This window comes from Phascolarctos cinereus, unplaced genomic scaffold, assembly GCF_003287225.1.
Source record: "Phascolarctos cinereus isolate Bilbo 61053 unplaced genomic scaffold, phaCin_HiC Scaffold_726;HRSCAF=1367, whole genome shotgun sequence".
NCBI lineage: Eukaryota > Metazoa > Chordata > Mammalia > Diprotodontia > Phascolarctidae > Phascolarctos > Phascolarctos cinereus.
The window spans coordinates 425,099,469-425,124,246 of record NW_027556098.1 but is presented as its reverse complement, the minus strand read 5'-3'; the positions used below and the strand labels follow the sequence as shown (position 1 = coordinate 425,124,246).

At 45.0% G+C, this 24,778-nt stretch overlaps 1 protein-coding gene across 1 annotated transcript; it reads right to left on the bottom strand.

The window, feature by feature from the left end:
- Positions 1-8,012: 8,012 nt before the first annotated feature.
- Positions 8,013-23,610, bottom strand: LOC110197753 (uncharacterized). Its single transcript, XM_020971803.2, has 5 exons — positions 23,514-23,610; positions 14,662-14,744; positions 13,946-14,072; positions 12,694-12,894; positions 8,013-11,037 (listed from the first exon to the last, which is right to left on the bottom strand). The coding sequence occupies exons 2-5, from the start codon at positions 14,737-14,739 to the stop codon at positions 8,546-8,548; spliced, it is 2,898 nt and encodes a 965-aa protein (XP_020827462.1). The 5' UTR covers positions 14,740-14,744; positions 23,514-23,610; the 3' UTR covers positions 8,013-8,545.
- Between the last annotated feature and the right edge of the window lie 1,168 nt (positions 23,611-24,778).

Sequence of the window (24,778 nt, the reverse complement as noted above, 5' to 3'; positions counted from 1 at the left end):
ACAGTTCCCAGAAAATCAGTGGCAGAGCCTGCCTGAATTAATGGTCACGTCCCCTTCAAATATCTCTTCAAGCCATGGTAGTATTGATTCAATTACCCCTCCTAGCAAAGGAGATGAATTGGTGGCATCAGGGCAGGTGTCTGGATGGCTGTGAAGGGAAGTCTAGATTACTACTAACTGATATATCAACAGAGATAGTTCAGCCCCAATTAAAGACTTCCAAAGCATCATCTCTGGAAATGCAGCAGACTTGGAAGGTGCAGAACAGGAGATCCCAGCCAGAAGGTGAATGGGGTGGGAAGAAGATTTTGGTTGGTCTGAAGCCTGCTAGATGTACTCATGGAGGAGTTGGGAGGGTTCCTGGACAGTTAAGCTGTGACTGCCACAATATCTTCCATAATGTCAGTTTTCTTGTTGCTATATAACAGTAAATAAAAGTGCTGGGCTTGAAATCAGGAAGACCTGGGTTCAAATCCAGCTTCAAACACTTACTATCTGTGCGGTACTGGAGAAGTCACTAACTTTTGCCTGCCTCAGTTTCATCATCTGTAAAATGGGATAATGATAGCACTTGCCTCAGGGTTGTCACAAAGACCAAATAATATTTTGTAAAACACTTAGCACATGGTGCCTGGCACATAGTAGACCTAATAAGTGATTGTTTCTTTCTGATGAGATACCTTATGTTTTCTTCTGTTTTTCTCAGTCTTGATGTTTAAATATTTCTTGTTATCTTATAGAGTCATTGGCTTTTATTTGGAGACTTGGTGGAGGCATGTGCAAGAAATGTTGTGAAAGTAGAAATAACATGATTTGTCGATGGACTGGTCATGTAGAGTGAATGTAAGTGAAGAATCAAGCATGGCTCGGACATTGGGAGCCCTAGGGACTGGGAGGATGGTGGTGCCCTCAACAGTGATAGGACCCTGGAAAGAAGGGAGAGTTTAGGGAGGAAGATCAGGAGTCCAGGGCTTCCCACTTGGGATTGGAACAAAATGAGACATTCACAGACCATCCAACATGTAACAAAACATTTACTTAACAACAGTGTGAAAAGCAGTTTCATCCAGGATAGAGCTGATTGATTCGCCCATCTAGTTCTTCCAGCCACAGGGGGCTCTCTCAGGCACCAGCAAAGGCTCAGTGGGCAGGGCTCCAGGATGTGACATTCCTCAGGAGCCCCAGGACTCTTCTTGCCCTGATGTCCCACCACACCCATTCTACAGATACACCTCTCAAAGGGCCCACCTCAGACTGTGAGACTGGGGGGTTAAGGGTCCAGGTCCTATGGAAAGTGGGAACAGAAAAGGGCCAGGCAGCCCAGCAGACACATGACTGTAATTTTAGGAAATGGGGAATGCTCTCAGTTGGGGGGTTTGAGGCAAGACAGTGGCAAGCAATCATTCACATAGGCAACTAGGAAAATAAACAAGCAGGATGAACTCTGTAGTAATACGTTGAGCAGGTAAACAGGTTTAAAGGTCAGTATGAACTCAGAACATGCTAACAGCATTCCTGTTATCCTTAAATCACTTGGCTACAGCTGAAGGAAACAGCCTAGAAGCCTGCTCTCTAGTGAAAAGATGATAGGGTGCTTACTTAAGGAATCTGAGTGTTCGGTTTTCTAGCAAGCCATGACAGAGACAGAATAGTACTGGCAATAAAAGCCCCAAACGCCAATACCAAACACAGCTCTAGGCACACATCCAGTCACTGCAGAACAGTTGGCACCAGTCAGTACAAACGGCCAGGAACTTTCCCTGCTCATGCAGAATGCAGGGGTCATCTAGTGCCCTTTCCAAGGCTGCCATGTCTAGGGCTTGGTGTAGGCAGGTTTTGTCTCCCCCTCCTACCCCCCTCCCCCAACCGCAGCACCTGTGCAGTCTCCACACGCCTCTTCCCAACTGAAGGGACCCACATCTGTTCCAGCTTCGGGTCTCTTCTTTTCATCTCTTCTTCCTTTTACAGTCCCACTCCCAAAGGTCTAGCTCAGAGGTTCCCAAACTTATTTGACCTACCACCCCCTTTTTAAAAAATTACTCAGTGCCCCCTGGAAACCTACTTTCTTTAACCCTTTAGTGGTTTTTTAATTTGCATAATTTCAAAACATATGTTTTGAAATGACACATCTTAAATTTAATAATTTATTATAAATTTCTGGGGTTTTTCCTGCATTGAAATTTTGATGGCACAGCATTGCATCATGTAACCCTATACTATCATATTGTAAACAAATCATCACACGCATGTACTCCTGCTGATGCATGCTGGACTTCACAATGCACAACACATTTGCCTGCCAACACTTGCTTGTTAAGACCTGTCACTGGACTTGATCACTGATGGGTTATAACTTGCATTTTGTGCGTTTCTTTGGAAAATAATGTAATCACTATGACTTTAACTCTGTTACACAACAGATGAAACGTAGTTTTTCAAAATGTTCTTATCTTCTCTTCTTTCCTTATGCTTCCACTGCCCTGATTTTTATTCAATGCCCCCCCACTTGCACCCAAGGCTTATATACCCCACCTCGGATCTTTTCAGCACCTCCAGGGGGCTGTATTGCCCACGTTGGGAACCTCTGGCTCATATCTACAATACTAAGCATGACTCAATAACACCTCCCCCACCCTCAATCCAGGATACAATCAATGGGGATGGCCAATCCTAGCAAAGAGATATAACCAGTTTCAAACAAAACCTCAACTCCTTTAGCCTCATCCCCAGACCCTTCCAGTTAAAATTTAGTGATCCTTGCAAATACACCAGGGTGCCAATGGGTCCACTGCCCAGGGTGCCAGTGGGTCCATTGCTCCACATCAACCCCACCTTGCACCTCGCGGGACTTAAAAAAACACTCCCTTCGCCAGGTGAGGCAGTTCCTTGGAATCAGCAGTGTCCTCTTTCACTAAGTCTCCCAGTTTAACAATCTTTGGTGCACACCTCCCATACTAGATGAGGCCAGCCATTACACTCCCCTGAGCAAATAAGTACAAAGTTTCTTTTGTGACTACAACATCAGTGAGAAGAATGACAAAGAAATCCAGACTGGGCACTGCCCCATGCCAACAACCGGAGAAGAGATGGGACAAGGCCCCATCCCTACTTTCTTTGTGGGGGGGGGGTGCTGCCTAAATGCCAGACTTCTTCAACACGACAGTCAGTTTAGCTGAGCCCTATCCCCCCTCCTTTTTGTTCCTTATTGTAAAGAATGGCTCTGTGGGAGGGATTGAGGGCATAGGAGGGACACACTGGGAGATGTAGGTGACGTAAAAACAAAAGTATTGACAAAAATGACTTTAAAACTCAAAATTCCTTCCATTGTCAAAGCAGTAAGATCTTTTTAAAAAAATAGCAAACAAGTATCCCTCACCCTCCACCCAACAGGGGAAAGCACTTGGGAATGTTTCATTCAGCACATCCCCCTTCACCCACTGGTATGGACTGACCTACCACCCATAAGGACCCAAACAAACCACCACAAACACAGTGCAAGTGGCCATTCTACCAACTTAGAGTTAGGGGCCTCTAGCTGAGGCACAGTCTGGCTGCATCCCAAACAATCCTGGCTGACCTCTGCCTGCTACCATGCTGTCTGGGGCCCCAACCCCCAAAGTCTGGGTGTACACAAATTGGGCTGGTTCTTGGGGGCTACCCAGCAAATCTCACTGCCTTCTCCACTCCCACCTGGCCTTCCATGAGAACCTCAAAGCTGCCTCAGTTTCATCAGGCTCTGCCCTGGGTCTACCAGAATATAGTTCATGACTGTTTGCTCAAATGAGGGTAAGTCCCTTATGATTTTGTGCATGTGTGTGTGTGTGCACATGCGTGTGTTTGTGTGTGTGTGTGTGTGCATGTGCAACATCACATATAGGACAGCCTTTACCTCAGGCAAGAGGAAGCAAGAAACCAATCAACAGAGTGCCAGGCATTGGACATCCAAAGACCAAAGCAAAATAGTCCCTGCTCTCAAGGAGCTGGGGAGGAGGGGAAGGAAAGAGGAAGAGAACAAGCATTTATTAAGCACCTACTGTGTGCCAAATACTGTGCTAAATGTTTTAGAAATGTCTCATTTGAACTCACAACAACCCTGGAAGGTAAGTGCTGTTGGTATCCCCATTTTACAGATAAGGAAACTGAGGTAGACAGCAGTTAAGTGACTGCCTAGCTATTAAGTGTTGAGGCTGGATTTTAACTCTGGTCTGCCTGGCACTAAGTCCAGTGTTCTATCCACTGGGCTACCTGGCTACCTCTAAGCAGGTAAATACAAATTCTATATAAGGCAATGGGGGTGAGAAGAACTAGCGGGGGAGGGGGGCGTCACATAGAAGACAGTGCTTAAGCTAAGTCTTGGCAGAACTCTAAGGGGCAGCTGTGAGGAAGGAGTATGTTTCAGGCATGGCAAGGGAGCCTGGAATCTGTGCAAAGCCAGAACACACACATGGAGATGGGAGATAGAGCATTGTGTGTGAAGCACAGTGAGAAGGCCTCTTCAGCTGGGCCACAGGTGGACAAAGGCAAGGAGAGTATAGTGAAGCAGGAAAGGTACATTGAGACCAAGTCAAAATGAGCTCTGAATGCCAGACAGGGGGGTTCAAATTTGATCTCTGCAGTGATGTGGAGCCACTGAGGTTTACTGAGTATAGGACTGACACAGTTAGCCGTGTGCTGGAGGAGAACATAGTTTGGATTAGGGAGAGACAAAGCAAGACCATTTAAAAGCCCATGGTAATCATCCAGGTGGGAGATGATGCGGGTCTGCTGAGGGTGGCGGCTGTGTGGTGGAGACAAGGGGCTAATCCAAGCTTTGACTGTGGGAGGCGTGTGAATGAGGAGTCTGGGCAGGACATCCCAGGCAACCTGAAGAACCTTGGTGCCAGGGAAATGCAGAGAGGGGTGGCTGGCAGAGGGGAAGGAGGGAGATGGTTTCTGTCCATGGTATTTCCAGGTGAAAATGTCCACCAGGCAGCTGGTGATGCAGGAATGGCACTCCTGGGAGAGAAACTGGTGTGGGAAACAGATGTGAGAGAGATTTGAATAGGAATGGGACCTGATGAGGCCACAAAGAGGGGAGCATCAAGAGAAAAGAGGGCCCAGGATAAAGCCATGGAGGGACACTGGTATGGATGACGATCAAATGAGATAATAATGGAAAGGCACTTTGCAAACCATAGTGGGCCATATATATGCTAGCTATTATCATTAAGCAAAGGAGACTGAGAATCTGAAAGGTAGGAAGAGTTCAGCATCATGAAAATTCTATAAAGAGGAAGTATCCAGGAAGAGAGGGCAGCCCACAGAGTCAAATGAGAGAGACAGGTTAAGAACAAGAGTCCTGAAAAGGCTCCATGAGATCTGGCGATGATGACATCAGAGAGCTGTGCTGGTGCTGTGAGCAGGCCAGGAGCGAGACTATACAAGGATGAGAAGTGAGGAAGCACAGACGGAGCCAAGGCAACGAGTGTGGACAAGCTTTCTCTGTGAGTTAGGTTAAGGAAGAGAGGAGACATTCTGGACAAGAGCTTGAGGGCCTATAGGGCCATGGGAAGTTTTTTAAGGAGGGAGACTTGGGCATGTCTGCAAGCAGTAGGAAAAGAGCTGATAGGGAGAGAATAAAGATTAGGGAGTGAAAGGCAATTTGGGGATGATCTGCTGGATAAGGCTCTAGGGGTAAGAACAAGGACACACATGGAGGGCACATCTTTAGTAAAGAAAAGGGCCAACTCTTCATTAGAGACTAAAGGAAGAGGTGACAGATGATGTCAAGAGGTCTAAGATACAAGGAATAGGGGGAAAGGGCGCTCACAGAGAATGGCCTCAATTTACTCTGTGAAGGACAAGGCAAAGTCTTCATGAAAAAAAAAAACAAGCACCATCCTACCAAACACACACACACACACACACACACACACACACACACACACACAGAAAAGCCAAGAACAATTGCAGAACACAAAAGACTCATAGGAGCAATTACAAGACACTCTCCTTCATTCCGGTGACTCCCATCTTGTCTTCTGGACCTGCAGCAGCAGACACTGTTGACCAACCTCTCCTCCTGGACACTTTCTCCTCTTTGGGTTTTTGTAACACTGCTCTCTCCTGGGTCTTTTCCCATTGGGATGATCTGACCATTCCTCCACCTCCTTTGCTGGCTTATCATCCATGTCACTCCACCCAACTATGGGTGTGCATTACCTAAGTCTCTTCTCTCCTCCCTCTATACTCTTTCAATAACCTCATCTGTTTCCAAGGGCTTAACTACCATGTCTATGCAGATGATCAACAGATGTGTGTGTGTGTGTGTCTGTGTCTGTGTCTGTGTGTGCATGGAGGTGTATATATGGAGATATATATATATACACACACATATATTTCCATAAATACACACACACAGAGGAGGCATACATCTCCACATGTGTGTGCAGGCCTTTTCACCCAAAGCCTCCCCTCTTCCAAAGTTCCCCTTTCCTGTTGAAGGTAGCCCCTTTGCTCTAGCCTCCCAGGTTCTCACCTCTGGCTTCTTCTCACCCCACAGATCCAGTCAGAAGGCAGTTCCTGCCATTTCTACCTTTACAATATCTCTCCTCTGCCCTCTTTTCTCCATTACCTCTTGCCTAGAGTACAGCAACGGCCTCCTATTCCATTTCCCTGACTCACCCCCTCACCACTTCAATCCATCTACTCCCTGCTATCAAAGTCACCTTCCATAAGCCCAGATCTGGCCATGTAACTCCTCCACTCAGCCAATTCCAACAGCCTTCCTACTACCACTAGTATAAAATATACAATCCTCTCTTTAGTTTTGAAATGGTTTACAACATGGACCCTTTCTGGCCTCATTGTACATTACTCCTCCTCTTAAATGCTGCAGTCCAGCCAAAACCACTTTCTTTTCTCATACGTTACACTCAATCTCCTCCCCTCTGCCTCCTAGAGTCCCTCCTTCTAGGACCCAGCTCAAGCCCTATCTTCTGAATGAAGCCTTTCCTTATCCAATGGCCCTTCCTCCCAAACTGCCTTGTGTTGAATTATTTGATATATTTGTATTTATTCATTGCACATGCACACACACATATGCATACACATGTGCACACACACACACACACACACACACACACACATTAAAAGATACTTATTTCCCCCATCAGGATGCCAGCTCCTAACGACCAGGGATTGTTTCATTCTTTGTATTTATACCTCTGACACCTAGGAAAGTACCTGGCATATAGTGTTTAATAAGTGGTTACTGATTGACTGAATCATGTCCTTGAAGGCTCTACACTTCTCTTTTCAGAGTATCCATTGCTCTAAGATCTTCTGCCTTCTGTTCCAAACAACCTAATCAGTTTGTCTTTTCAAAGTCTTTTTAAAGAGCTCTAATCTCCTTTAATTTTGGAAATCAGCTCAATCACTCTGGGGCTCTTGTGGTAGTTTTATAATCACTTCATGGTATCTAGCTGCTGTTACTGAAACATTGTGTTCTTCTCCATTTCCTGTCTCCAAACCTCTGCTCTGGCTGTGCACTATACCTCAAATATACTTCTCCTGCCTCACTTCTGCCTCTTAGAATTTCTGTTTCACTGCAGACTCAGATCAGATCCTGCCTACTAGAGGAAGCCTTTCCTGATCTTTCCAGCTATGGGTGCTCTGCCTGTCCCAGCCTACCCCCATCACCCTGTGATTATTTTGTATGTAGTTCATATATATATATATATATATATATATATATATATATATATATATATATATATATATATATATAATATATATATATATATATATATATATATATATATATATATATATAATATATATATATATATATATATATATATATATATATACACACACACATATATTGTCTTCCCCCTTACACTGCCCCTGGCTAGAATGTAACCACCTTGACAGCACAGACAGATATTTCTGTCTTTGTATCTCCAGCTCCTAGCACTGCCCCTGGCCCACAGTAAATAATAAATAAATATGATTAATTGATTTTTCTGCAGTTATCACTTTAGGCCATGCCATTGAGCTCTTTTTTATTTACTCATTTCTTCAGTCTCTTTGTTGGTATTTCAAGTTCTCACTATGAATGTGTCCTCCTTTATTTTTCTTTTCCTTTACTTGCAGTATTCCTTGCTGTTTGGAGGCCATGAAGAAGAATGGGGTTTAGACACGATCACTCACATTTTCCCCACATTTTTTATACTTGTAGAAATTCCCTCCAGGATGAGTTCATTGATGGTAAAAATAGGGTAGACCTCTGAGCAGAGACTTTTCCCAGTCACTGTATTCTTAGAGTTTGGCGATGCTCAATGAGACCTTCCCTTTGGGAAACCAAAGACTTTCCCCAGCACCAGAATCCTCTGCTGAAGGCCTTCATACAGTCATGTCATCCATGGTTTTCTCTAGTGTGAATTCTCTGATGTGGAAGATTTGAGTCCATAAGGATTTTCCATATATTTCACATCCATAGGGTCTCCAGTAAGAATGTTTTATGGTGAATAAGGGCTGAAATATATCTGAATACTCTTTCATGTTACTTACATTCATAGGATCTCACTCCTTTATGATTTTTTTCATGGTTATAAAGGGCTGAACAGTTGCTGAAAACCTTGTCACATTCCTTACATTTATATGGTTTCTCTCCAGTATGAATTCTCTGATGTTGAATGAGATATGACCTCTTCCTAAATGCTGTCCCACATTCCTTACAATGATATGGTTTTTCACCCGTGTGAATTCTTTGATGTTGAATAAGAACTGAGTTCTGCCTGAAGGCTTTCCCACATTCTCTACATTTATATGGCTTTTCTCCAGTGTGAATTAGCTGATGTGAAATAAGGTCTGATCTCCGTATGAAGGCCTTCCCACATCTGATACACTCATAAGGCTTTTCTCCTGTGTGAATTCTCTGGTGGTGAACAAGGACTGAGTACTGCCTGAAGACTTTCCCACATTCCTTGCATTGAAAAGGTTTTTCTTCAGTATGAATTCTCTGGTGTTGAATAAGGACTGAGTTCTGCCTAAAGGACTTCCCACATTCTTTGCATTGATAAGGTTTCTCTTCAGTGTGAACCTTTCGGTGTTGAATAAAGACAGAGTTCTGTCTGAAGGCCTTCCCACATTCCCTGCATTTATAAGGTTTCTCTCCAGTATGAATTCTTTGGTGTTGAATGAGATGCGACCTCTGCCTAAATGCTGTCCCACATTCCTTACATTGATAAGGTTTCTCTCCAGTGTGAATTCTCTGATGTATAGCAAGGTATGACTTCTGGCTGAATACAGTCCCACAATCTTTACATTGGTATGATTTCTCTTCAGTATGAACACCCTGGTGTTGGGTAAGGCCTGAGTTGTGTCTGAAGGCCTTTCCACACTCTTGACATTTATAAGGCTTCTCTCCTGTGTGAATGTTCTGATGTGCAATGAGGGTTAGGCTCCGGCTAAAGGCTTTCCCACATCTAGTACATTCATAAGGTTTCTCTCCAGTATGGATTTTCTGGTGTCGAGTCAGGTGTGATTTGCAATTGAAAGCCTTCCCACATCCCTTACACTGATAAGGTTTCTCTTCAGCATGAATGCTCTGGTGTTGGACAAGGACTGAGTTCTGCCTAAAGGCCTTCCCACATTCCCTACATTTATAAGGCTTCTCTCCAGTATGAATTCTCTGATGATGAATGAGGTGTGACCTCTGCCTAAATGCTGCCCCACACTCCTTACATTGATAGGGTCTTTCTCCAGTGTGAATTCTCTGGTGTTTAGTAAGGTATGACCTCTGGCTGAAGGCTATCCCACATTCATTACATGAATAAGGCTTCTCTCCAGTGTGAATTCGCTGGTGTTTAGTAAGGTATGACCTCTGGCTAAAGGCAGTCCCACATTCCTTACATGGGTAAGGCTTCTCTCCAGCATGAATTCTCTGGTGCTGTTTGAGATGTGACTTCTGCCTAAAAGCTGCTCCACATTCCTTACAAGGATAAGGTCTCTCTCCAGTGTGAATTTTTTGATGTTTAGTAAGGTATGACTTTTGGCTAAAGGCTGTCCCACATTCCTTACATGGATAAGGCTTCTCTCCAGTGTGAATTCTCTGATGTTTAGTGAGATATGACCTTTGCCTAAAGGCTGCCCCACATTCCTTACATTGATAGGGTTTTTCTCCAGTATGAATACTCTGGTGTTTAGTGAGATATGACTTCTGGCTGAAGGCTGTCCCACATTCCTTACACTGATAAGGTTTGTCTCCAGAGTGAATGTTCTGATGTTGAACAAGAACTGAGTTGTGTCTGAAGGCCTTCCCACATTCCTTACATTTATAAGGTTTTTCTTCACCACGAACTTTCTGATGTTGAACAAGGGGTGAACTTTGCCTGACCACCTTCCTACATTCCTTATATTCAAAAAGTTTGTCTCCAGAATGAATTCTTTCATGATTAATAAGGCATGAATGGCTGGTAAAGATCTTTTCACAGTCCTTACATTTATAAGGTTTGTCTTCATTATGCATTATCTGATCTTGAGTAGGGTGGGACCTTTCCCTGGTCTTCTCACCCTCCTGGTAAGGCTTCTCTCCAGCAGGAATTCTCTTAGGTTGAATAACATGTACATCCTGACTGAAAGTCTTCCCAAATTTCTCACAATCATAAGGTTTCTCTTGCCTATTTATTCTCTGTTGTTGAATAAGGGCTGTGAGATTCCTAAATACATTATTATCCCATGATCTCTTGAGCCCACAGATGCTCTGACCAAAACTTTTCCCAACATCAATACAACCATGGCCTATCTGCACATTGGGAGTTTTACTGTGGAAGAAAATCAATTTCTTGAAACCACTTTCATGGGTGAGGAATTTCCTTGGAGTGTCCTTTGGAACACTTCCCATTTGCTTCCATAATGGAATCTCTTGGGCAGGATCTCCCACAAACATGGAGCCCTGGAGGACATCTTCAGGGAGTCTTTCCCTTAATGTCTCTGGTGATCCTGCTTCTTGATTTCGAGGTAACTTCTGGTTCTTAAGATTAGACTCCCAAGCTAAAACAAATTAGGAATGAAAATAATTGAAAATGAGTGAGTTAAAAGACCAGCCCAACCCTTACCAGACTCATGAATCTTCCTAGTCCAGAGACAAGTGGAAGCCAAGAAAGTTAAGGCAATCCTAGAAAGCATTAAGGGAGGCACGGTACCCAAAGCTATGGTGGTGATCAATCCTCGCTACTCTGCCCTGGTCATATACAACTGGAGTTGTGTGTTCATCTGGGGAAATCACATTTTAAGAATGATGTAAAAAGAGTAAGAGAGTATAGAGAAGAAAGCAACAAGGTTGATGAAGGGCCTTGAGTTTGTGACACATGAGGATGGGGAGGCTGATGAAATTCATGAATGTGCAGACTTACAGGAGAGACAAGAGTGGTCTGAAGGAATTCAAACGGCTCAGATCCAGATGACACAACTAGGGACAGTGGATGAAAATTATCCAAGGAATCTTTAGGCATAATCTGAGAAGATATTTCCTAAGGGTCTGATTGCCCAAAAGTGGAATGAACTCCCTTGGGGGTGTGGGTGTGCCCCTACACTGGGAGACTCCAAGGAAGGGCTGCACAGGCAACCCGTTAGGGAGGGAAAGGGGGCTGGGCGAGATGGCCTCTGAGGCTGCTTCTGATTCCCTGGATTCATTGAGCTTTTAGCCCATTGGAACTGGAATGCCATCTGAGTGCCTCATTTGAAAGACAAGGAACTGCATGTTCCAAGAGTTGACTTGATTTCCCTAAACTCATAAAGTGAATTAGTAACAGATCTGAGACAAGGAGCCAGGTGCCTGGGCTCCTCCTCCTCTGTTCTAATCCACTGTCTGTCTAAATATCTCTGTATCCCTCTATGCAGAAGGAGGAAATTGCTAAGTGATGATGATGATGATGAAGCTGTGGAAAAGGCAACAAGAAAGAGCAAGGCCTTGATAGTTATTAAAATATCCTGGTCACCCAGAGAGTTAATGGAGAGGTGGTGGGAGATGGAGTGACAGCAGAGAGAGGTGTGGTAGCAGCAGGAAAGGGAAGCTGTGAGGTTAAGACCACTTTAAGAAGACTCATGTAAGAGCCTGGTGTACAGAACAAGATAATCTAAATCTTGGCTCCTACATTTTAGAGACTACCTAGTTCAAGCACATATTTTACAGAAAAGGAAACTGAGGCTCAGGGGGAAAATGATGTGTCCAACACCATAGTTTGTGTCAAAGGCAGAGCAGGGTCAAGGGTTGGTGAATGTCGGAACCAGGATGGATCATTTAATCATGCCCTCATTTGACAAAGAAACAGAGGCTGAGAGGAATTAAATGAGTTGCTGACGTGTAGACACCACCATCTTCTGGGCATATATTTAGTTACAGCTTCGCAGGTGAGCTCTGTGTTGCCCTTTGGACAGGGTGCACTTCTTACCATTTTTATGTTCTGGAGCCCTTGGGCATTGAAGCCTGGGAACTCATCAGAATCATGGTTTTAAATGCATAAAATATATAGGATAACAAAGGAAACCAATTATATTGAAAAAAAGCTATCAAGATATTTTTTAAAAAATAAGTTGATAAAGGCCAGGTAAAGGATTTGTATCTTAGGGGCAGTCTTAACTTCAGAGATCAGAGGAAGGAATCAGGAAAGTCTTCACTGGGGTCCCCCCTGCCCTCCATGCACACACCTGCACCATCCAGCGCTTTGAAGATGGCTGTACACGGGTGATAAGCAGAGTTGCTCCTTCCCCTGGATCCTGACTGCCGGCTGGATCTCCCTCCTTCACACAGACAGGTGCATCTGGCAAGGCATCCCAGGGGATCCCAGATCTCAGTCTCTTCCCCTTGTTCCAACCAGGAGATCAGATCTGGCTTGGGACCAAGAAGCCCTGCTCAAGGGAGAGAAACGAGATGGGTCTGTATGCACTGGAGTGGGTAGGGGTCACGTGGTCAAAGGAAGGCTGCAGCAGCTGACAACAGCCCAGCCTTGGACTAGAGCTATCCAATGGTGTGATCATCGAGAGAAACAGATAAGCTCATGATTCACAAGGGACCATGCTGTAGACCTGGCCTAACCTCTCCTCAAAACTATGACTTTCACATTTCTCAGAAACACGCCTCCTAGCTGGCCATCTGGTGCCTACTTCAACATCTCTAGTGTCAAGGAAGTCATGACCTCTCTGGGCCTCAGTTTCCACAAATGTAAAATGGGCCCACTGTCCATCCCAGCTGAGCTTATGACACTCCAGACTTTGTTCCTAGGACTCAGCTGCCTTCTCATCATCACCTGGAGCCTTCCCACCCCAGAACGTCCCTCTCCACTTCTTCCATTGGTGAATTCCTACTAGGAGCTTCCACTTTGGGGACTGCTTAGACCAGCCATCCTTCATTCAGCTTCTGACTCTACCTCATCTTTTCTTTGAAATCTCCTCCCTCTTACAGTGCATTTCCCTCATTAGAATGGAAGCTCTTTGAAGGCAGAGGACAGCTTCTTTTTTTGCTTATATTTGTATTATTGGTGCTTAGCACAGAGCCAGGCACAGAGCATGCATTTGCTGCCTGCTTGCAAACTAGGAGGAGGGCTGGACTGAGACCCAGAAGGATGCTGGTCAGATGTATTTGTAAACTGCGTGGGAGGAGAGAGGAAGTGCCCTGGGCTGGGGCTGCAGAGAACTGGCTCAAGCCCCCATCTGCATTTCCTTGCTGGACGACCTTGGACAAATCATTTCCCCACTTTGGGCCCGTTTCCTCCATTGTAAAGTAAAGGGGTGGGAGTGAATGACCTCCAATGGCCCCAAGAGTGCCATCGTTCTATAGTTTTATGACCTATTGGGGAATGTCTGGAAACATGGGTCCCTTTCCCAGTCAGGAGGAGAGGAACACCAAGCTATGGAAGCCTTTACAGAGGGTGCCCCAACTCCCCGGGGGAGGCATCCTTACCCAGGGAGACCAGGTTCCTGTAGTTCTCCAGCATCACATCTCTGTAGAGCTCCCTCTGAGCAGCACTCAAGCATCCCCACTCCTCCCAGGTGAAGTCCAAGGCCACATCCCTGAAGGTCACTGCTTCCTGAAACACCAAACACACTCATGCTGGGCCAGGGGGCAGAGGGGGAAGGGCCCAGAATGGACACGGAGTAGATGTGAAGGTGTTCTGGAGGGAGGGAGGGGAAAGAAAGGGAGACTAGGGAATGCCCAGTCCTGGGAGGCCAGGAGAGTTGGGACTGGAGGGATTAGAGCTGGGAGGGACCCCAGAGGGCATCAAGTCCAATCAATCTCATTTTGCAAATCAGGAAACTGAATCCTAGGGAGGTGAGTGCTCCGACAAAGGCGGCCCAAGAAGAAGCGCCAGGACTGGAACTCAGGTCCTCTTGCTCCAGAGCCGGCCCCTCTCCCCAGTTATTGGGCATTGAGAAAATCCCTTCCCCCTCTGGCCTTCAATTTTCAGAGTAAAGGGAGAAAGCTGGCAGGTGAGATGATCTCTAGGCCCCGTATCTGACTTTCAGGAGCAAAGAGAATGGCCCCCAGCTCCCAGAGTACAAGAGGGACTCAGCGGCTGATCTTCTGCCAGGACTGCCACACGCAAGAAGCTGAAGAAGCAAACATGTCTGTGCTGTGGGAAGGGGGCGAGCTCATCGAGAGAGGAGCCTGTCACTCACCTGGGATCTGGCCCCCAGGATTCTGGCGGGTGCTCCAGCCTCCTCAAGGCTCCCCTCCCAGGTGCAGTTGTGAAGCATCAGAGCTGTGGGGCAAGAGAGGAGCCCCTGAAGGCGGGCTGGCTTTCCAGCCTCTGAACTCCTTTGGATACCCACCTACCTAAACCCGCCCACACACAGGGCATCCCCTAGGATTGGAGACATAGATAAAGGAGTCTTTGGCAGAGAAGCAGTGACCCACATCATGGGCACAGGTGATAGATCATGGGAGAAAATATAGAAGAAAAGACAATCCAGGTCAGTCTTAGGGCCACTCACTGGAGGGGCAGGAGGCAGAGGAAGAGGCCACAAAGGAGACTGCTGAGAAATAATCTGAGACTGGGAAACCAGGCAGGAAGAGCAATTGATCTAGCAATAAGCATTCATTAAGCACCTATTATATGCCAGGCATTGTGTATGTGTGTGGGAGAACAAAGACAAAAATGAAAGAGTCCCTACCATCAGTGAGCTTACATTTTGATGAGGGAAAACAACATATACATATGTAAATATACATGTATGTTCATGTATACATACACAAATATATGTATATGTTTGTATTTGTATCTGTGTGTAGGTACATGTATAAGTACACAAATATATGTACATGTTGTATATTTGTGTGTGTGTGTGTGTGTGTGTGTGTGTGTAGACAGAATACACACAAAATGAGTACAAGGTGTTTTGGGGCACCAGGGACCTAGCGGAAGAATCTCCCTGCAGCAGATAGCATTTGACCTGGGGCTTCAAAGAAACTGGGGGTTTCAGAATTTGTGAAAGTGGAGGCTGATGCTCAGACAATGGTCCTAGGAGGTGGGAAGTGTGGTGATGCCACCAAGAGTTGTATGAAAGTTGAGAACTCTTACGGACATAATGAATTTCTTTGGCCTGTGGGATACATGAAGTACCCAGGAAGGGGTTCCCTATTGGACAAGAATTGTTGGAAAACCTGTAGAGCAGTCTGGAAGAAATCACATTCAGACTAATATTTTATACCATAGACTATAACAAACTCAAAATGGACAACTGACTTGAATATGAAAGTTCATACCATAAAAAAATTATAAAAAACCAGATCAGGCACTTTTCACAGCTATGTCTAGAAGAATTTTTTAAATTCAATTTTATTTTTTTTCAATCAATGAAAATCCATCTTCTCCCCCTTCCCTGCCCTTTGAGAAAGAAAGAAAAAGAAAACCCTTGTTACAAATGTATATAGTTAAGTAAAACAAATTCTCACATTAGGCATATCCAAAACCTAGGGAGTGAATTCTTGACCAAATAAGGGCTAGCAGACATTAGAAAAACAAAAACCAAATGTCAGTTATATGAAATGGAAAAGTTTGCATGAATAAAATCAATGCAACTAAAATAGGAAGGTAAGCAGTCAAATAGGGGGAAAACCCTTCTATATCAAACATCTTTAATAATGGTTAGATAGGCAAGATATATAGACAACTAATTGAAATGTATGGCCAAAATCTATTTATTCTCTAATAGATAAATGGTCAAAGGATATGAACAAATGATTCTGAAATAATTCTAATCTATTAACATCTATATGCTCCAAATGACAAAGAAGAATGAAAGCCAAACAATTCTAAGGCTTCACATCAAACTGACAAAGTGACGAAGAAGACAAAAGATGGAAAGTCTACCCAGGAGGGGCTGCGACAAGGCAGGCATCCTGACATGTGCTGGGTGGGGCTGTGAATCCTGGAAAAGTGATTTTAATCGTGTGAAGATAGCGACCAGAATGCCTATTCCCTTTGACCCAGAGGAGGTCAATGACAAAAGGAAAGCATCTGTGTTTAGAGCAGTACTCTTTGAAGCAACTGCTATAAAAAAGACAGCAAATGGGAAACGGCTGGACCACTGCAAGACACAGATGTCATGGAATATAAAGTAATGAGTAAAACGGAAATGCATGAGAAAACTTGCAGGCACTGAAACCAAGTGAAGTAAACAGATCCAGGAAGACAGATAACACAACAATGCAAATGGAAAAGAGTAACCAAAGAAAAGGCTAGCCACTCAGGCTGGCCTGAAGGAAAGATCTGAGAGGACCTCTCCCCTGCTTCTTTGTAGGTAGGGGCGGGGAACTGTGGGTGAGAAACCAGCTTATCTGACATGTTGGTGAGTTTTGGGGAACTGCTTCCTCCCCACCCTCCCAACCCATTTTAAAATTTTCATTATAAGAAATTGGTTTCTAGGAGGTACAGGAATACATTGGAAAATGTAGGTATGACCAATGAAATACATTTTTTAAAAAAGGGGGGGTGAAAGGAGAGGAGATAAAGGTACTGAGTGTGGACAACTTTTTCAAGGATATCAGCTGAGAAAAGGAGAGGCATAGATCAGCACCTAGGAAGGGATTTGCAGTAGCTCATGAGGGTTTAGTAAGGATGGAGAATGGGAAGGAACCAGGAGGTAAAGAGAGCTTGAAAAGGGGAAAGGGGATGCTAGTGGGAGTGGAGGTGGGAGGGGTTTGGAAGAAGTGGCCTTGTGGCAAGCTTGAGATTACGTAATAAATCTGTCTCGAACCCAGTCAGGACAGTAGAAGAGTGTGCCAGGGTAGGGCTGGAGAAGGTAATTGTGAGCCAGGCACTAAATTCATTGAGAAATGAAGGAGAATGCTGGGTGGGGGGAGGGGGATAGATAACAGCCACCAGAATTTAGATTCGTTGAAAAAAAAGTGGATTGAGAGAATCTTCAAATAAAGGAGGAGAGGATGCTGATGAATGGCAGGACAAGGGAGGTCTAAAGAGGCAGTGGGGAGTAAGGAGCATTTCAACTCCACTAGCTCAAACAAATGAGTCAGAGAGGCATAAGAATGCAGACCTGAAAAGAGTAGCTAGATTAGACATCCAGCCAAACAGGTAGAAGTTTAGTTTAGTAAACCTACAAAAAAATTAAAAATAAAAATAAAAACAATCTTAGGACCAGGATTCATTATTCAACAAATGGACTTGGGAAAATGATTTAGCAATCTGGCAAGAAATTAATTTAGTCCCACATCTCACATCGTTTATATTCATGGATTCCAGCTGGATGATAGAACTAAAACACTTTTTAAAGAAATGCAAAAGAGAAGGAAGGCAACAGAATAATGTATTTATCTTGGCTGTAAAAAGAAGTGAGGATTTTTTTTTCTATTCAACAAATAAGACAGATTATTAGGAACAAGACATGTTTGTCCCTAATGAAAATAAATACACGAACAATACATGAAATACATTAACAAAACATGAAAAAATAAAAATAAAATATAAAGTGGAAAAATAATAGATCATGAGAAATATTTATGGGAAATTTAACAAATTTAAATTATTTTTCAATTAACATGCATTTGTTTTATCTCCCTCAATCTTCCTTGCCATTGAAAAAACAAAATCTGTGTAACAAAAACATGCAAAGTCCATCACAACAAATTCCCACATGGGCCATATCAAAATAAATGTGTCTCAGTCTGCACCCCAAGTCCATTATCTCTCTTAAGAGATGGGTAGCATACAGCATTACATTGGACTTGGAGTCAGAAAGACCTGAGTTCAAACCCACCCTCAGATACTTACTAGCTATGAGACCCTGGACAAGCCACTTAATCTTTGTCTGCCCATTTTCTTATTTATAAGATAGGGATAATAACAGCACCTCCCTTTCCTCTCTAAACTCCTTGAAAAACTATCTAGAATTGGGACCCCTGCTTTCTCTCCTCTCACTCTCCTTGTAATTCTCTGCTATCTGGTTTCAGACCTCATTATTCTATGGAAATTGCCCCCTCCAAAATTATCAGTGATGGGGTGGAGTTAAGATGGTGAGGTGAGAGGAACAATTTTGCCTAGTTCACCCAGCAAACCTCTTCTACAACCTAGAAAATGTGCCAGACCAAATTCTGATCAGGCAAGCCAAGAAAAAAAGTCACAAGTTAACGTTCCAGGGCAGTGTAATTTAGAGAAAGAGACATAAAGGTCTGCAGGTCCTAGAGACAGTGTCTGGCCAGAATTGCAGAATTCCATTGCCAGGGACTGAAACAGAGTCAAGATGGGGCACCAGGGCAGGAAGCTTCAGAGTAGAATCCAAGGGGGCAAAATCTAGAGGTCCCACAAAGGAGAAAGTACTGCAAGCAGGCAGAAAGAAAGGATTCAAGTACTGAGGAGCTACAGTCAGGATCACACAAGATTTAGCAGCTACCATGTTAAAGGAGTAGAGGGCTTGGAATGTGATATTCCACAGGGAAAGAAAATAGGCTTACAGCCAAGAATCACCTACCCAATAAAACTGAATGAGTGTGTGTGTGTGTGTGTGTGTGTGAACACATAGTATATAGGTGGAAAAAATGTACTTTTAACAAAAGAGGTCTCCCAAGCATTCTTAATGAAATGACCAGAGCTGAGTAGAAAATGTGACATACAAACACAAGAGACAAGAGAAACATAAAAAGGTAAACATGAGTGAGCAATCATAAGGGATTAAGCAAGGTTAAACTGTTTATATTCTCATATGGGGAGATAACACATGGAGCCCCTCAGAACTATAATCATCAGGGGTCATTTTCACTTGTTCAGTCATGTTTGACTCTTCATGACACCATTTAAGGTTTTCTTAGCAAATATACTAGAGTGGTTTGCCATTTCCTTCTCTAGCTCATTTTACAGATGAGGAAACTGAGGCAAACAGGATTAAGTGACTGAACCAGGGTCACACAGCTAGTAAGTTTCTGAGGCCAGACATTAACTCCAAGCCTGGCACTCTACCTACCACATCACAAAGCTGTCCCTCAGGGGTCACAGAAAGAATCTAATTAGACAGGGAATCTCAGAGTGATTTGATTATCTTTTAATGATCTCAAAAGAAGAATGGACAAGGTAGGTAGGTAGCATAGTGGATAGCGCACTGGCTCTGGAGTCAGTAGGACCTGAGTTCAAATCCAGCTTCAGACCAGATACTTGACACATACTAGCTGTGTGACCCTGGGCAAGTCACTTAACCCCAATTGCCTCACCAAAAGAAAAAATGGAAAAGGTGAGGAAAAGGAACACACTGAGAAAGGAGGGAAGCGAGAGGGAGAATGGAGGAAATTATCTCACATAAATGAAATAAATGTACAAGAACTTTACCCAAGAAAAAGGGAATGCCTCCCTTCCCCCTCTCAGAGTGGGCCACTCTTGAACCTCACTCTCCTCTGAAGTGGTCAAAGGAGGGAAGAATACACACACATAGAGTTGGGTACAGAAAAACATCTTACCCAACAGAGAAAGGGGTCAAGGGAAAGAGGGGAAGGGCATAAGAAGGATGGATAGATTAAGAGGCATTAGTCATAAGCAAAATGAAGTTATCAGTTATCTCTTCATTACTAAATACAATGGTCTTTTCTTGATTCTCCTCACTCTTGACCTCTCTGTAGCTTCTGACACTGTTGATCACACATTTCTCTGAATACACTCTCCTCTAGGTTTTTGTGACCCCACTCTCTCTACCACTTTCCTGGATCCCCATCCAGGTCATGCTCACCAACCACGAGGGGGGCCCAAGGCTCTGTCTAGGGCCCTCCTCTCTTCTCCTTCTATACTACCTCAATGGGTGATCTCAGAAGCTACCATGAGTTCAATCATCAACTGTCCACCATCTCTGAAGGAGCCTGGGGAATGGGAGATGTACCAGAATCCTGGAAGAAGGCTCAGGTTGTACTGGTTTTCAAAACACAGAGGAAAATGGAGCCTGCAAACCACAGGTCACTGAGTTCAGCCTTGATTCCTGGCCAAGTTCTAGACCATTTTATTAAAAGAATAGTCAATCAACAGCTAGAAAAAAATAGGGAGCTAAGAAAGTTAATGATCCATTTAGGCCGCATTTAGATAGGCACAGAATCCAGGAATAAAGAGGTAAACGTTCTCCAGGACTCTGTCCTGGTCAGAGCACACCTGGCTTACCATGTTTAGAGACAGCCAAGAGACCCAGGGAATATAGTGCTAGTCTTGCAACAAGGGGGATCTGAGTTCAAATCCTGCCTCAGCTCCAGTTTCCTCATCTGTCAAATGGGGATAACAGTAGCATGTACCTGCCAAGTTCCACCCCTTTCTTCCTCTTTCTATATTTGTCCTTTTACCCTCCTTTCTCTTCTTCCCCATAAACCCATCAGAACAGACCCAAACTGCCCCCGACCTCCCCATCTTATCTAATTCTCTCAATGCCTTAGGAAGACATAAAGGTTTCACGAGGATAATTGTTCCCCCCTCAATAGAATGTTATCACTTTGACATCACATGACCCCTTCCAATTGCACAAATAAATTGACCTTCCTACTCTTCTCTTGACTTTCATGTTTGTATTTCAAAGTTTCTGCTTCCCTGTGGCCTTTTCACAAGGAATGCCTGAGGTCATCTCTTCCATGTCCATTTCCTCCTCCATAGGAGGACGGCACTCAGCTATAGTTTTGCACTTTTGGAATACCACTTTCCAAGAGCTCCTTTCGAATTCAGGTGTGTGAGAAGAAGCGGATACAAACATGGGGGGGGGGCCCAGCATCCAATGCAATCACCTTTACTGGACCTGAACAACGAACAAAGGGGTGTACACACACACACACACACACACACACACACACACACACACGCACACACACGCGCACAAGTTGGGTTTAGAAATACAACAAACTCAGCAGGGAAACAGGCAGGAATGGTGGCGGGGGAGCGGGGTGTAATACAGGGAAGGAACAGTAGTGAGCAAAGCAAAACAAACTTCACAGGACAGGTGCTAAAGAGGAAGTAAAAGGAAAGAAAAAGGAAACCAATGGACTGGAAATTCATAAAGATGTTCATTAACTGAGAAATAGTTCAATAAATTGTGAGAAATGAATGTAGTGGAACATTACTGTACTGTAAGAAATTCAGGAAGAGACCTTTTCAAAGAATCTAGGGAAAACTTGTATGAGTAGATGCAGAAGGAAATGAGAACCTAAGAATTAACTTGCACAGTAACAAAAACATGGTCAAGAAGAACAATGACCAACCATGACTCCAAAGGTCAGGTAATAATATGATAGCTAGTATTTGTATAGCACCTACTACGTGCCAGGAACTCTGCTAAGTGCTTTACAATGATTATAATAGCTAATATTTATATAGCACCTACTATGTGCCAGGCACTCTGCTAAGTGCTTTACAATGATTATAATAGCTAACAAAAGCTAACATTTGTATAGCACCTACTATGTGCCAGGCACTCTGCTAAGTGCTTTACAATTATTATGATAATAACTCCTTCACCAGGAGGAGAGAGCAGCTCTTTCCAGGGAGCTCTGAATCTAGGATTCGAACCAGTGTCTTATTTAATTTAGCCAAGCTTTCCCCTTGCAAGTTTTATGTCAGTTTCTGTTGCTGTTTGTCCTTTGCTCTCCAAAAGTTCCATGACATCAGGGAGGTGATGCCATGACATGTAAGTGAACTGGATTTAAGTGAGGGAGGGCTGTTATGCTCAGTAGGGCAGCTAGGTGGCACAGTGAATAGAGCGCAGGGCCCAGAGTCAGATCCAAGTTCAAATCTAGATTCAGACACTTACTGGCTGTGTGACCCTGGGCGAGTCACTTCACCCAGTTTGCCTCAGTTTCCTCATCTGTAAAAGGGGTTGGAAAAGGAAATGGCAAACTGCTCCAGTGTGTCTGCCAAAAAAAATCCCAAATGGGGTCCGGGAGAGTCAGACACAAATGAAAAAGGACCGCACAACAACAAAAATGACTTAGGTATCTGCTTGCTGTCTTCCCCTTGGATTCTAAGGGTTAGGATGTGACTGACCTTCTTGAGGGCTGGATTATGTTTTTGCCTTTATTTGTATCCCGGAGGTTGGCGTGCTGCTGAGCACAAGTGAGTGCTTAATTCACAGCCCCTATGCCGGACACTTCCCTTTCCAGTTTCCTTTTAGCCTCTCCAGTGCTAGGGGCGTTTTCTCTCATGCCCCCGGCCTCACCTGGGCCAGGGCTCTCGAAGTCTCTGAGAATCTCCCTCTCCCACAGGGATTAAGCTACTTCCCTTCCTTGGAAGCTGCCCTATCCAAATCCATCCCCTTGGCGCTGGCTTCCAGCGCCAAGGGGAGCCCCGGAAACTCGCCTTCCTGCCTTTACGAGGTCCGCGGCGGACTCCTGGTCCGATTCTCCGGCCCCCTACCCTGGGAGACAGCATTACATGGGACAGAGGAACAGGCTGAGAGAGTGCCAAAAGTGCACCCCAGAGTCAGACACGAACACACACACACACACACACACACACAGAGTGCACAGACAAAGAGCACACAAACACATAGGGACATCAGTGCACACAATGGACACACAAACACACAAGGACGTTATTAGTGCATAAACGGACCCACAAGCACATAGAACTTCAGTGTATATACAAGAGACACACACAACTGACAAACACACAAGGACGTTCTCAGTGCACACGCAACAGACACACAAACACACACAGGGACATCACCACACTCACAACGGACAAGCTATGAACACACAAATGCATCAGACACACAATCACACAACAGATGCACAAACACACAGAGGACACAGACACAACAGCGGCGCACACAACAGACACACAAACACACGCAGGGACGTCAGTGCCCACATAGCGGACACACACGGGCGCGGCCGTCCCCGGGGCACAACTACACTACTATACTACACAACCCACGCCCCGCCCCCACCACCCGCCACGATGCGACACAGCCCAGGCCAGTCACTGGGGGCCATCGCAGGAAGCCTCCTCAAGTGGGGGACACAAGGGCCCCGCCCCTCCCGCCCCCGCTCCCTCACCCGGCCTCACCTCCCTTCGCGCCCCTCCAATATCACCCCGGTATCCCCCCACAGACACAGAAGCCTGCGGGTGGTCGCTGTGCCTGCGCAGACGCAGTGTAGGCTGGGGGGGGAAGGAGAGGGTTAAGGAAGGCAACCCCAGGCGCATGCGTACCCCAAGCTTCTCTTCCCCCCTCCCTACTCGAGCTTGCGGGGCGGGGCCTGAAGCAGTCACTTCCTTTGTAAGTATCCGTGGGTGTGTAATGCTCCGTCTCTCTGAGAGTGCAAGTCTCTTGGCATTTCATGTGTGTCTGTGGGTGCGTGTTCTTGTCTAAGAGAGGGTGTGCGTGTGTGTGAGTGTGTCTCGGGCTTGTACACGCGGGGGCTCCCTCCTGGTCTCCTGCCTTCTCTTGGGAATGTGCTCCCAGCTCCCTTGATCTGTTGGGCCAAGCCCGTGGTCAGTCATTCATGGGCCAAGGGCCCCTTGGAGCCTCTCCTGTGAGCCTCCCTTTTCTCTCAGCATCCATTAAAACCCCACCTTGACTGTTCTCCACTTACCCTGAGTTACTGGTCCTGACCCACTGTACGTGTGTTCGCCACCCTCCTGCAATCACCCTCTGTTACCTGACGTCTCCTATATGTTTCCTTTTAAAATTTAAGGGGAGGTGGGTGGGAGGAAGAGTTCCCTGAGTGTCCACGTAGATCTCTTCAGATAAATCGTGTTTTTCTTCCTCACTGCAATTGTTTCCCTCTGGGTCTACAGACTTTGGTTCTTGGAGCATCTGCCATCCCCCTGGGCTGATTTCCCCTACAGCATTTTAATCCTTAGGATCTTCCCTTTTCCTCCGAATCCTTGAGAACCTTTCCTTTCTTTGTATTCCCCAGAATTTAGCACAGTGCCTGGCACATAGGCGCTTAATAAAAGCTTATTGGCTGACGGATGGTCGCCGCTCTCAAGGAGCTTACAGTCTTAATACGAGAAACAACGCGCAGCTATGTACAAACACGATGCCTACCGAGTAAATGGGAGATGATGGGCAGAGGACCGGAGCTAGAATTAAGGGAGATTGGGCAAGGCTTCTTCTAGAAGACAGGATTTTAGCTGACTTGAAAGAAGCCAGGAGATTCTAGGCGTGGGGACAGAAATGCCCAGAGTTGGGGAGATGCAGTGGCTTTTTCTAAGGATCAACGAGGCGGCTGGTGAATAAATGGAGGGGACTAAGAGGTAAAAACAATGGAAAGGCTGGGGTGGGAGGCAGGTAAGAAAAGGCTTCAAAAGCTAAACAGTGGAGTTTA